Source organism: Haliotis cracherodii, unplaced genomic scaffold, assembly GCF_022045235.1.
Source record: "Haliotis cracherodii isolate W230 unplaced genomic scaffold, xgHalCrac1.p SCAF_17, whole genome shotgun sequence".
NCBI classification, from domain to species: domain Eukaryota; kingdom Metazoa; phylum Mollusca; class Gastropoda; order Lepetellida; family Haliotidae; genus Haliotis; species Haliotis cracherodii.
In genome coordinates this window covers 9168655-9182303 of record NW_027266272.1, presented here as the reverse complement: position 1 = coordinate 9182303, position 13649 = coordinate 9168655, and the positions used below count along the sequence as shown (strand labels likewise).

Sequence of the window (13649 nt, the reverse complement as noted above, 5' to 3'; positions counted from 1 at the left end):
TGTATGTTCTTAGGGGCTTTGCCGGAAGTTGAAACTCAACATGGTTGCCAAAGAAGTTGTTGAAAAGTCTTGACAGAGAACGTTCGCGTTTATGAAGAGTCAAGAATCGAAATGAACTTTAGAGATGCTTACAATCCAACAAGAGGGGTGAAAGAAGACTTCAGCAAACTCCTTGAGACGTTTTCTACACGAAAGACTGTTCGATATGAGGATTTTGCTGAACTTTGGAGATCAATGAAGTTCTCGTACCTGTATGCTGGGCGTAAAAATGACAGAGAATGTCGAGAAGTATGCACTAAGCACTTTATGAAGAGTAATTGGCAACAATGCAGTTTACCGGGCGCAGCCCGAGCTTTACCATCCGCTCAATTACCGCGCTATAGTGCCACCGCTGTCTCGTTATGCCGTTACCGTGCCTCACGCTCTGGTGACTCTCGCTTCACGATCCAACACCCGTTTTCAGTCTTAGGGAAACTTACACATCTTTACGATCAAACACCCGTTCTAGGCCTTAGGGAAACTTACACAACTTTACGATCAAACACCCGTTTTTCGGTCTTAGGGAAACGTACACGTCTTTACGATCCAACACCCGTTTTCGGTCTTAGGGAAACTTACACGTCTTTACGATCCAAAACCCCTTTTCGGTCATTAGGGTCAGCTGGCTTTGGGCAAGGGTTAGCCATAAATTCTTACCTTTTCAAGCGTTAATCCAGTTAATCCCATTTGTCGGTCATGTTGACATAAACAATTGCGGGTGTGGTTTCAAGAAAAGATGAATGGGAGAGCGGGCAGTGACGTCACACGCATGCGCAATTCATTCCAGATGTTCCAGAATGTTCTTTTTATCAGTTTTAACTTTTTTAACCAAGAATACATCAAAATATGTTTCTAAGAGTAGTCGCCAGTTTGAAACTAGTGTCGTAAAACTCGAGAAAACTGCCTTCTGATTGGCTACTGTCGATTTCTTGTCAGTCATTTCATTGATCGGTCAAAGTTCGCGAGAGGTCATTCTGACTTGACCCGTAATGGGATTTCCTCAGATCTTTGTTAACGGTAGCGAAAACTAAGATCTGATTTTAAACTTTTGGGTCTGGGGACATTTTAGCCATAACCACCAGTGACAACAGCTCTCTTTTTGCTGCACTGGCCCTAAAAAGGTCAACATGATCACCTCTAGCATGTCTCTAAACTGGCGACTCTATAGGTGCACATCAATTTGCTCAAACTAACAGCTTTGTCCTGTCAAAGCAGACCTTATATTTGGAGTATGTTATCATGATTGTACTTATAAATGATTCATCAATAAAAAATATTTTTAAATGTTTAACAAAATTGAATTTCATTTATCAGTAACAACAATCTCCTCATTCATTGTTTTACTTTTCTAGTTCTATGAGGAGATAAACCATATTGCCCTGAGTTTTCACCTGCTGCCGTACGACTTCCAAGTGAGGGCCGGGGGCCTGTACATTCTGTACGGCCTCTACTTCACGCAGCCCTGTGTTCCCAAAATACCGGTCAGTAGTCTATTACAGTTGTCACCATTTTATGTTCTCAAACTGATTGAATATAAGGTCCAGTTCTATTTACTTCGAACAAAGTCAGCTTGTCTGTCACCATCAGGGTTTCCCCTTGGCTAATTTAAGTGAAGGAAATAATATTTCGCTTTTCTTCAAGGTTAAAGATACATTTGTAGCGACTTAGTCTGGAAATATTCAAGAAAAAGAGAGAGAATTGTGTCAACTTTGTGTGAATGACGTGTGGATCTAACTAAGTAACTTCAGAGATGATGTCAGTGCATTGAACATGATGTTGAAGGAATTATAACCAGGTAATTTCCATGCATTTTTGTTTATTTGTTGAAAGTTGGGACTGACCTCCTGATCACGTTGGTTGCCTCATACGACTAGCATGGTTTAGTGAAAACCAATTCTAACCTGGATCTTCACAGGCCTCTAGTTTGGTATCTAGAGTACTTTTTGAAGTATAAGCAAAAATGTGGAAAAATGGGAAAACTATTATGGATGGGTATTTGAATCCTAATCTAAAGTCAAGTTGTTCTTTTGTCACAGATACGAGTGACACACAAAGCATGGAAACAGATTATGGACTTCCAGCAGAGTGTGCACTCCCAGAAGCATTACGATGTGGAATACGTGTTTCAGAAGTTGTTTATGCAGCATGCCTTTCTATTTGTGGCTACACCAAGAGAGGTATGTACAGGAGCAGCACAGCGTCCTTGTCAGCCAGGCTGTTAAGTAAGGATAAGAATTTTATGGATGAACAACTTCTTTATTCTATAAAATTCTTATCCTTACTTAGTACTCCAACTTCTAAATGCCTATCAAAGAAGTTAGCCAGGCTGTTGTTGCTGGAAGATCTCAGTGTGAGGAATACATGTTTCATTGAACTGCGGGGTGGTCGGGTAGCCTAGTGGTTAAAGCGTTCGTTGTCACACCGAAGACCTGAGTTTGATTCCCGACATTTCTGGTGCCCCCCGCTGTGTTTTTGCTGGAATATTGCTAAAAGCGGTGTAAAACCATACTCACTCACTCACTCACTTATTGAACTGCACATTGCTTTACCATGTTGACACTGTTCTGAGAAAGTAAATGCCATGATATGTATTTCAGAATGGTCATTAATATATATAAGAAAGAGAATTTATGGATGTCAACTTCTTTATAATGAGGAACACAACATTTCGGAGTATATGCTTACTACTTCATCAGGTGATGATTTCACCTGATGAAGGAGTAAGCATATCACTTCTAAATGCCTTTCGGAGACTTAATTAATATATAGAATGTGACAGTTTTTTCAATGCTGTTTTCATCTCTTTTATCAGTAATATGATTATGGCTATCATGATTCATTGATTCATTGATGTATCATGATGTATTGATGCATCTCAAAACACTGACGATGTGATACAACATACTCCTCCCCTTGTTTCCATTCAATTTGTTTTGTTCAATACGTATAGGACACATGCCTTTGTGTACAGAATATAATTATACAGACAGGCTGTTTAACATTGGATGGTACGTTTCTTTCAACATGAGCAGTATATTGTGTATTTAGCTAATTTAACTACAGTGTTAGGATCTTTCGATGATAAAAAGAGGTTGAATTTGTGATAGTTGGGATGGAAATAGAACTTGTTTTTGTCTTAAGTTAGCAAACACGGGGCAGATAAATATAAAGTGGTATTCCATTTAAACCCAGTTAGAATGAGTCGAAATAACCAGTCATGCAAGTTCAACACAAACTATTCTTGTTTGTTTGTTGTTTAATGCCGCACTCAGCTATATGAAGGCAGTCTGAAAATAATCGAGTCTGGGCCAGATAATCCTGTGATTGACATCATAAGCTTTGATCTGAGCAATGAGGATACAATGACATGCGTCAACCAAGACAGTGTGTCTGACCACCCGATTCCAATAGTCGCCTGTTACTATCAGCATAGGTTGCTGAAGACCAATTGTAAACTGGATCTTCACAAGGGACAGACTTGTTGATGGCAACAACCATGCGTCAGTACATTTATGGACCAATGAAGATCCGGGGTAGAATAGGTCTTCAGCAACCCATGCTTGCCGTAAAAGGCGACTATGCTTGTCGTAAGAGGCGACTAACGGGATCAGGTGGTCAGGCTCGCTGACTTGGTTGATGCATGGCATCGATCCCAATTGCGAGGATCGATGCTCATGATATTAATCACTAGATTGTCTGGTGCAGACTCGATTATTGACAGACCGCCGTCATATAGCTTGAATATTGCTGAGTGCGGTGTTAAACAACAAACCAACCAACCAATAACAATTAAGCATGTTGAGTGTCATGAGACTCAAGTACAGTATTTATGATAATTATTGATATGTCGATTGGTGCATAACATTTATTGACCGATATACTTTTTCCAGTCACAGAACTTGAGTTGAATAATTTGAGTATCTTACATATATTGAAAGTCCATCACTCATTCTGATGCTGTTTACTGTAATACAGACAAAACATACATGAAGGGGTGGCCCAGTTATCTAAGGTCTGCAATTCTCTCTGCAGAGTTGCATCCCTTGGGCACACCAAACACATTCGATTGTGGGTTTGAATTCCTGTCCACCCCAGTTATGTTTCTGGGTTTGTCAGCACCATACCCGTGCAAATGGGTTTCATCATAGTGGTAGACGTCTGAGACCTCATCACCTGGGGGTTTCCTCTCACATAAAGTGACACCATAATATACCTGGAATACTGTTCAAAGCAGCATTAAACCCAGCTCACTCACTCACTCACTCACTCACTCACTCACTCACTCACTCACTCACTCACTCACTCACTCACTCACTCACTCGCTATTAACATCTGGATAGAGAATGGTGTATAGTTGGTTTGAAACATTGAAATGATATGAAATTCAACACGGTCACTGTCTCGGGAAAATAGAAAACTGACAGATGAATGCGGAAGCTGATCAACACAAGTGCTGATATTGGACTTGGTTTTCAGGTGTACATGAAGTCGAAAGACAAAACCCAGACGGACAAGGTTGTCGACTCTGACAGTCTGACGAAAGACAGCCTGAACATGGAGGACTCCGTGTCGACCGTGTTTACTCCTGATATTCTACAGGTTTGTGAACTCTGACCCATTGAAAATATACAGGACAAATACTTTTCAAAAGATTTTTAGAAATCCAGGGGCCAAACTACCCATCTTGTTCCGTGATGAAACATGGTACACTCATGATTCTGCCAATAAAATGTTTTTAAAGAAAAACTTAACATTTTAATCTTCTTTAGATTTCATATGATGCTTATGGAAAATTTTCATTGTGGTGTGACTTATTTCAGCCAAACATGTAATGGAAATTATCATTACGGTATTAGGATTTGTTGGTTAGGGTTGTCTTGGTGCTGTACATATCTAAGTAGTCTGGTCCTGATGATAATGATGATTGTGTTTGCGACGTTAGCCACAAGTCCGAAGTAAAATTCTATTTGGTCTAGTAAGCTCAGCTACTAATAGTCTATATGATTACACTAAAATCTACTGCAAATGATGTTAAGAGCCATGTTTGGGCTAGTAGATTCAAAAGGATTTGGAATGTTATATAGCTTGTACTGTTTCCATAGCAACTACGAGCAATCCATATGCAGTACCAGCAGATCAAGTTGGGGATCGCTGGGCCAAACGCCCTCCGCCCAGACCGATCCCTTGACGTTGTTGAAGATGAAATCATGCACAGTATTGATAAGTAAGTGGATTAGTGAGTGATGCACGATGAGTATCCTGCAGCTCATCAGGGACTAGTGGTGTTTGTAACATACCCGAGTATCCTGCAGCTCATCAGGGACTAGTGATGTTTGTAACATAACCAAGTATCCTGCAGCTCATCAGGGACTAGTGGTGTTTGTAACATAACCAAGTATCCTGCAGCTCATCAGGGACTAGTGGTGTTTGTAACATACCCGAGTATCCTGCAGCTCATCAGGGACTAGTGGTGTTTGTAACATAACCGAGTATCCTGCAGCTCATCAGGGACTAGTGGTGTTTGTAACATACCCGAGTATCCTGCAGCTCATCGGGGACTAGTGGTGTTTGTAACATAACCAAGTATCCTGCAGCTCATCAGGGACTAGTGGTGTTTGTAACATACCCGAGTATCCTGCAGCTCATCGGGGACTAGTGGTGTTTGAAACATAGCCGAGTATCCTGCAGCTCATCAGGGACTAGTGATGTTTGTAACATACCCGAGTATCCTGCAGCTCATCAGGGACTAGTGATGTTTGTAACATAACCGAGTATCCTGCAGCTCATCAGGGACTAGTGGTGTTTGTAACATAACCAAGTATCCTGCAGCTCATCAGGGACTAGTGGTGTTTGTAACATAGCCGAGTATCCTGCAGCTCATCGGGGACTAGTGATGTTTGTAACATAACCGAGTATCCTGCAGCTCATCAGGGACTAGTGGTGTTTGTAACATAGCCGAGTATCCTGCAGCTCATCAGGGACTAGTGATGTTTGTAACATAGCCGTTATCACTTATAGTCACTTGATGTTCGGAGGAAAAATGTTGTCCTACCAGATTCTAGTCTTGGGATGAACAGACTACTACTTTTCTAAACCTTTTATTACTCAGAAACATTGAGTAACAATCTCCATTGACAGATTTTTAAGTCAGGCAATCTCCTATAAAGTGAGCGGTATTATATGTCACTAGAGCTGATACCTTCAGTTACTTTTCAGCCGTTTGGAGCAACACAAGCAGAGACTTGAGAAGATCCGAAGTTCACAGGTAGGTCAGGGCAGCTGCTGGAGTTTGTCAGGGTATGTGTAGGTCAGGGCAGCTGCTGGAGTTTGTCAGGGCATGGGTAGGTCAGGGCAGCTGCTGGAGTTTGTCAGGGTATGTGTAGGTCAGGGCAGCTGCTGGAGTTTGTCAGGGTATGTGTAGGTCAGGGCAGCTGCTGGAGTTTATCGGGGTATGTGTAGGTCAGGGCAGCTGCTGGAGTTTGTCAGGGTATGTATAGGTCAGGGCAGCTGCTGGAGTTTGTCAGGGTATGTGTAGGTCAGGGCAGCTGCTTGAGTTTGTCAGGGTATGTGTAGGTCAGGGCAGCTGCTGGAGTTTGTCAGGGCGAGGGTAGGTCAGGGCAGCTGCTGGAGTTTGTCAGGGCGAGGGTAGGTCAGGGCAGCTGCTGGAGTTTGTCAGGGTATGTGTAGGTCAGGGCAGCTGCTGGAGTTTATCGGGGCATGTGTAGGTCAGGGCAGCTGCTGGAGTTTGTCAGGGCGAGGGTAGGTCAGGGCAGCTGCTGGAGTTTGTCAGGGCGAGGGTAGGTCAGGGCAGCTGCTGGAGTTTATCGAGGCAAGGGTAGGTCAGGGCAGCTGCTGGAGTTTGTCAGGGCATGGGTAGGTCAGGGCAGCTTACACATGGTTAGGTCACTGGAGTTCATGTCATCGTATCCCAATTGCGTTGATTGGTGCTCATGATGTCAATCACTGTATTGTCTGGTCCAGACTTCATTACTTAAAGACCGCCGTCATATAGCTGGAATATTGCTGAGAAGGGCGTTAAACAACAAACAAACAGACAGCCATCAGCATCAGAGTATATTTTTGTGTTTTACATGATTTAATGATATGGTAAAAGAAGATATTTCCATATAACAGCACAAAATCTATGACTTTGTTCAGTGCAATAATGCAACACAAGCCCAGCTCATTCTGTTATCAGCCAATCAGGAAGCGGTTACTGATCATGCCCTATGTTTTTTTCAGTTTAGGAAAAATATTGCTGGGTAGCCGATCAAATACCACAAAATCACTTGCTATTTATTTATTTATTTATATAAATGAATCTATATCTATATTTATTTATGAATCTATAATGACTTATGTTCATCAATTGCTTTGGTATTTCTCAAAGATCTGTAGACATTTTTATGGTTATTTCACAGCGAGGACGACAGTGGAAAGCAAAACGAGAGGAACTCAATTCTGATGATGGCGAGTCCTCGGACACTGAGGATCCAGATTACGTAAGTTGATGACAACATCAATCTGACAAGTCTAGCAGAGTCGTGTTGTAGATTTACTGAGGGACTGGTCATATATGATGGTTGTGGTGGTGGGATTGGTCTTGGGAATGTATAACAATTTTTCATGACACCACCCCACTCTCTACATTAAATTACCAGTCCTGAAATGATGTTCAAGGTTATAAATTATTAATTCTATTATTCCAAAATTGAATAAATTTTGGTGACCCCCCCTTTACCAGATCCATTGATAGTTTGGTCGGCCTGTCAGAGGCTACGGCTACTAAACTAGCTTAGCCCAGGTGTGTGATCGCTGAGAAATGGACGATAATTGTGTCCTGACACCTGTGTGAGTCTGATCGGACCAGAATCAAGGAGCCAGGGGTAGCTAGTGGCTGTTTGCTTGACAGAACATTGTTGTCTCCTACTGCGTTGTTGATATTATTTTTTTTCTTTTATTGTTTTTAAAAAGAAGTACCTGTTAATGGGCTTCGGCTCAGGGTAGCAGAAAGCCCAAGCACAACTTGTCAGTACATCTTGTCAGTATTTTTTTACAGAAAATAGCATACGTCTCACTCACACATTCACTCTAGTAATACAAACATCTGCATATATGAAGAATGCATAAACTATTAAAGTTTATATATCATATTGCAGTGCCGGAAAGTAGAGTCTTAAGTATAAAACTAAATATGGTTAAAAGTGATGTATCGTCCAACAAAGTCCTCACGTCTCTTTCACTCACTCACACAGACACCGGTCCCCAAGTCCGGCCAAGCGAGGGTCAAGGCCCAGGCATACGCCCAGCAGGCACGGCAGTCCAAGGCTAGGCGCCACAGAAACGTCATCACCCTGGACGCGTCTGCCGCTTCCCCTGACAAGCCGCTCAGGAAGACTAAATACAAGAGCAAAAAAGGTTTGCTAGACACATTTTTCAGTTCAAGAGTGTGTGTCTATAGACAAGAACAAACTCAGTCGTACATCATGTTATATATCCATTCTGTTACAATAAATACCCTAGACCAATTTGTTTTTGGCTTTGCTCTAAATATGATTCCCAACTCTTTGTTGAATCGTAGTAACAACACTTTTATAGGAGGTACAGGCATCTCATTGTTCTACACTCTACAGAGTTGTGTCCCTTTATCATGCCAGGATGTGCTGATCAAGGTGTGCAAATCCTTGCTTTTGATCATTGGTGTGTGAACACCATCATAACATCATCATTGGTTTCAAAATATCTAAAACCATTACATCCTTCATCCCTTTCCTTCCATATGCCATCTTCCTGAGGCAAGGGAATTAACTGACTAAAAAAGTCCAGTTTCCACCCTTGCCAAACTAGGTTGGAAATTATGGAGTTCTACTTGGCTGGACTACAGAGTCTTTGCATAGTCCAATCAAAATCGCTTAAAAAATTGCAGGACTTGCAAAGCATGTACAAAGCATGTGTACTGACAACTTGGTGTTTACAGATATTTTTCAAATCCTTTCATGTTTTTAATCGAGTTGCTCACATGATTTGATGATTTGATGCATTTCACAATGTTAGACCAGTTTTATTACAATATAAATCTTGATGATCAATCAGATGGACTTCACTGGGCGATGCCATTTTATTTGAAGCAAATGCAAGTGATATGAGAGGTGGAATCTGATCGGTCAATAGGAAGGATATAGAAGGGACATAACTAGTAATAGCCACTGATGAGGCTACGATCGAGCCCAGAAATTCTAGCAAATATTGGTCAGTTAACTCCCTTGCCCTGGGAAGATGTGCATATATGTGATGATAATATTGACATATTGTTACATAACGGAAATAGTGTTCAGTCCAGTATTAACCCCAACATGACTACTTGGCTGCCGCTAGACTCATGGGTTGCCTCATATGTTTCCAGGTGATGAGGAGGAGGAGGAGGAGTCACAACTGACCTCTCCCACCGAGGAGTCCAGTGAGCCCCTACCATCACCCGTGGAGTATCTCAGTATGCCCACCATAGACATGGAGGTCACACACACGTCAGGTACTAGGAGTGACCTTCGAGGTCAGTTTCACAATCGTTGCAATAATTTGATAAGTATGTGTACCCTGCTTCACTATTCATTTCCCTGCATCATGCTCGCTGCCAATGGCTGCAAGATTGCTTTGCGGAGTTTTGCAATAATCACTCACTTACCTTACATCATGCGACTTGCTGGCAAAGCTTCACATGTCTCAGATTCCGCAGATTGCTTGTGGTGAAGTAAGGAAGGTATCTCTCATTACACATTAATTATTGTTTGTGGGGGCAGGGGTCGTCTGAGGTGCCACAATTCACTGTGCAGAGTTGCGTCCCTTGGTCACGCCAGAAACCTATGATTGTGGGTCCGAAACCCGGTTTCGCCCCGATTATGTTTCTAGGTTTGTCAGCACCATACCCGTGCTCATGGGTTTCACGTTAAGCTGAAACGCCGTGATATAACTGGAATACTGTTAAAAGCAGCATTAAACCCAACTCACTCACTCACTCACTCACTCACTCACTCACTCACACTACTGTTGTATGTAAAATTATTAATAGATGCATATACTTATTAAGACACTCTGAAGTCTCTCAAGCAACAGGGTTTGAAATCACTGAAATAAAATAAATTCCCAGGCTGCCATCAGGACCCACAGACTTTAGAATCAAAACTCTTCAAACCCTCATTTAAAAAAACTGCAGCATATTGTGAAAAATGGATGGTCACATAAATTAACTGCAGGCCATATGGACCCATACAAATTTGAACTTATGGGCCTGACACGAGATCTGCCTGCCATGGGAAGGCGCTTATTTCGATTTGTAATTGGATTTCCTTGTATTAAGTTCCGAATGAATCACGCCCCACTTGCGTAAAGTGATCCTATCGCTTCGCTGATCGAAACTCCCATACTCTAACATAGACTTAAGGTCATTATAGTGCTAAGACAGCTTTGTGCAAGTGGGCCTAGTGCCTTAAACACACACTTAAAACTTACATTTTGTTCTATTAAAACACCCTGTGAAGAGTTTTGTTATATACTACTCAATATTTGATAGGGATCTTCTGAATGTCCAGTGGGGGTAAATCTGACTGGTTGTCTAGAGATGCTGGCATACTAATAGTATGGGATTTGACTGGACCTGACGCACGATGCATGAGAACGCCTACATACTTATAGCCTTGACACCACTGGACAGAATTGGTTATAATCTGACACAGAATCATTGCATGTCACTGATGGTGTATGATGTTGCTCTTCCAGGGAGCGGTCGGCTAACCTAGTGGTTAAAGCGTTCGCTCGTCACGCCGAAGACCCGGGTTCGATTCCCAACATGGGTACAATGTGTGAAGCCCATTTCTGGTGTCCCCCGCCGTGATATTGCTGGAATATTGCTAAAAGCTGCATAAAACCATATCCACTCACTCTTCCAGGGTGGAATAGGTCTTCAGCAATCCATGCTTGCCGTAAATTGCGATTATGCTTGTTGTAGGAGGCGACTTACAGGATCTGGTCGCCAGGCTCGCTGACTTGGTTTAAACATGTCACTGTTTCCAATGCCCATGATGTCAATCACTGGATGGTCTGGTCCAGACTTGATTATTTACACACCACTGTCATATAGCAGGAATACTGCTGACAAACAAACAAAAAACATGATATCATTCACTTGTTTGTCTGGTCAAGAATTGATCATTTACAGACTGCCATCATGCTGCTGACATATATCGGACTGCGCATTAAACAAAAAACATAGCTCAAACATTTCTTTACATTACTAGGGCCAACAACAGAGAGCGACCACTCCACAAGCAAAGATGGACAGTCAAAATCTGGTCCACCAACATTAGAAAATGGTCCGTCAACATCCAAAACTAGTCCATCAAAGTCAAGCACTGGTTTTTTGGATGCAGAAACAGATTCCTCAAAAGCAGGAACCGCCTCTTCTAAGGTTTCCAAGATGTCGTCCAAGAAGGCAAAGACATCCCGAACAAAAAGTGTCCTTTCAGAATCACCTGATGCCAAATCTCCAGGAAAGGCCAAGGAAACTCCTAAGGCTAAATCAGGTAGGCTGAAGAGTAAGGGAGCACAGCAGAAGGAACAGGAGAAGAAGAAGAGGAGGCGTCAGTCCGGGGCAGGAGCAGAAGCTGATGGAGCACCTGCTCTGAAAGTTGAGAAGTCTTCTCCCTCAAAGACAACACCCTCAAAGACAACTACCTGTCCTAAGAAAAATTCTGTTCCACAGAAATTAGTTTATAAACCTGTGTAAGATTTGGAAATAAACGTCTTGAAATTTCTTTTATGTCTTTTTTTAATGAAGCAAACTTTATGATGCAAGACCTGTTTGTCATGGAGGTAGGATTTGGAGCCACTTCAAAAAAAGGGTTCTGATCAACAGTAGGGGTGTCCTTGTTGTCTAAGGCCCCACAATTCACTTTGCAGAGTTGCGTCCCTTGGGCATGCCAGAAACCTGAATTCAGGGTCGCTGCTAATATGTTTGTAGGTTTGTCACCTCTAAAACTTCTCAGACCTGCATCACAACTGCAATACTGTTCAAAGCGGGCTCAAACCCAACTCACTCACTCTCCCTGAACAACAGGTACAGAAGCTCACCATTATAAGATTATGTTAAACGTGTAAAAACATGATACTGACAAGAATATTAGCTTTATTATCAATGTTAATAGCGAGGTGACCGTACAGCCCTTGTACACCACAGGACCATCAGCAATGATCCTTAATGCATTAGGTTTCAGCTCATCCGTCTCATCCGGGGGGCATGGGTGGCCCAGTCGTCTAAGGCGCCTCTGTGCAGAGTTGCGTCCCTTGGGCATGCCAGAAACCTATGGTTGTGGGTTCGAATCCTGGTTCGCCCCAATTATGTTTGTAGGTTTGTCAGCACCATACCCATTCTCGTAGGTTTCACCGAAGTGGTAAATGTCTTAGACCTGCATCACTTTGGGCTTTCCTCCCACATTAGGCTGACATGGGGTGATATAACTGGAATAATGTTAAAAGCGGCGTTAAACCCAACTCACTCACTCACTCATCTGTCTACTGCCTGTGTAGATGGTACTTGATGTTACCCTGCCTGGTGCTCGGTATTAAGTGGTTAAAACACAGACTGGTAGACTCCGTTTCATTATACTGTGTATGAATGGGGTATTCATGTTACACTTTGGCATGGTATAACAGTGGACTAGTACTATAAAACCAGCACACATGTGCATGCACACGGTTATATAAGGGCAATAATATTGACCGTGACGTAAAACGCAATTTCACCTCACCTCGTCTCATCCTTATTAGAATCATTAACTTAGTAAGCGGAAAGGTTTGAGAAAGTCAAGGGAAAACGTTATCTTGGAGCTACCCTAATAAAACCATGAAAGATGCCTAATTATTATGCATAACTAGTCAAGGCCCAACGTTATGAGAGAGTGAATTTGGCCAGTCCCCATTTTACAACGTATTTGCAGCTGCATCTTATCTCATCGTGACTGGGGGCACAGGTGGCCCAGTCGTCAGCTGTGCTTGGGTAGCCAGAAACCTATGATTGTGGGTTCGAATCCCAGTTTGCCCCGATTAGATATCTTGGTTGGTCAGCACCTTACCGTGCTCGTAGGTTTCACCAAAATGGTAAACGTCTGAGATCTGCATAACATCGGGCTTTCCTCCCACTAATGTCTTCCCGAGGCAGAGTGTTAAGTGACTTTTTTAGTCAGTTAACTCACTTGCCTTGGGAAGATGACATTAAGCCGACACGCCGTGATATAACTGGAGTACTGTTCAAAGTTGCGTGTAACTCAAATCACTCACTCATCGTGCCTGCTTCATGTGGGTAAAAGCCCAAAGCAACGGAGATTTCAGACGTTTACAACTTTGGCAAAAACCCAGGATGACATCAAGCTCATTGCTGCCCAATGTAGATGCTATAATTTGCTGTCTGTTTTCGCATATGATGAATCCATAATAAGTTATGTCTCTAAATGCACTATAGATCATATTATCCACTTATAATATTATAATGCGATTATTGAATAAACTTTCATGCTTTTGGGTGTATTGGGTGATGCTGTCATTTCATTAGTACACTTTTC

General features: G+C 42.3%; 1 protein-coding gene across 1 annotated transcript; it reads left to right on the top strand.

Moving 5' to 3' along the window:
* The first annotated feature begins 48 nt into the window (after positions 1-48).
* LOC139464338 (snRNA-activating protein complex subunit 1-like) lies at positions 49-11818 on the top strand. Its single transcript, XM_071245861.1, has 10 exons — positions 49-288; positions 1392-1520; positions 2076-2216; positions 4516-4638; positions 5142-5263; positions 6256-6304; positions 7461-7541; positions 8295-8457; positions 9443-9589; positions 11331-11818. The coding sequence occupies exons 1-10, from the start codon at positions 112-114 to the stop codon at positions 11816-11818; spliced, it is 1620 nt and encodes a 539-aa protein (XP_071101962.1). The 5' UTR covers positions 49-111.
* Positions 11819-13649: the final 1831 nt, after the last annotated feature.

Bases quoted from the DNA above. Each gene is read 5' to 3' on its own strand.
- LOC139464338 (XM_071245861.1), top strand. From the start codon at position 112: ATGAACTTTAGAGATGCTTACAATCCAACAAGAGGGGTGAAAGAAGAC. The intron at 1,521-2,075 runs GTCAGTAGTCTA...CTTTTGTCACAG, and splicing joins CCTGTGTTCCCAAAATACCG to ATACGAGTGACACACAAAGC. The intron at 7,542-8,294 runs GTAAGTTGATGA...TCACTCACACAG, and splicing joins ACACTGAGGATCCAGATTAC to ACACCGGTCCCCAAGTCCGG.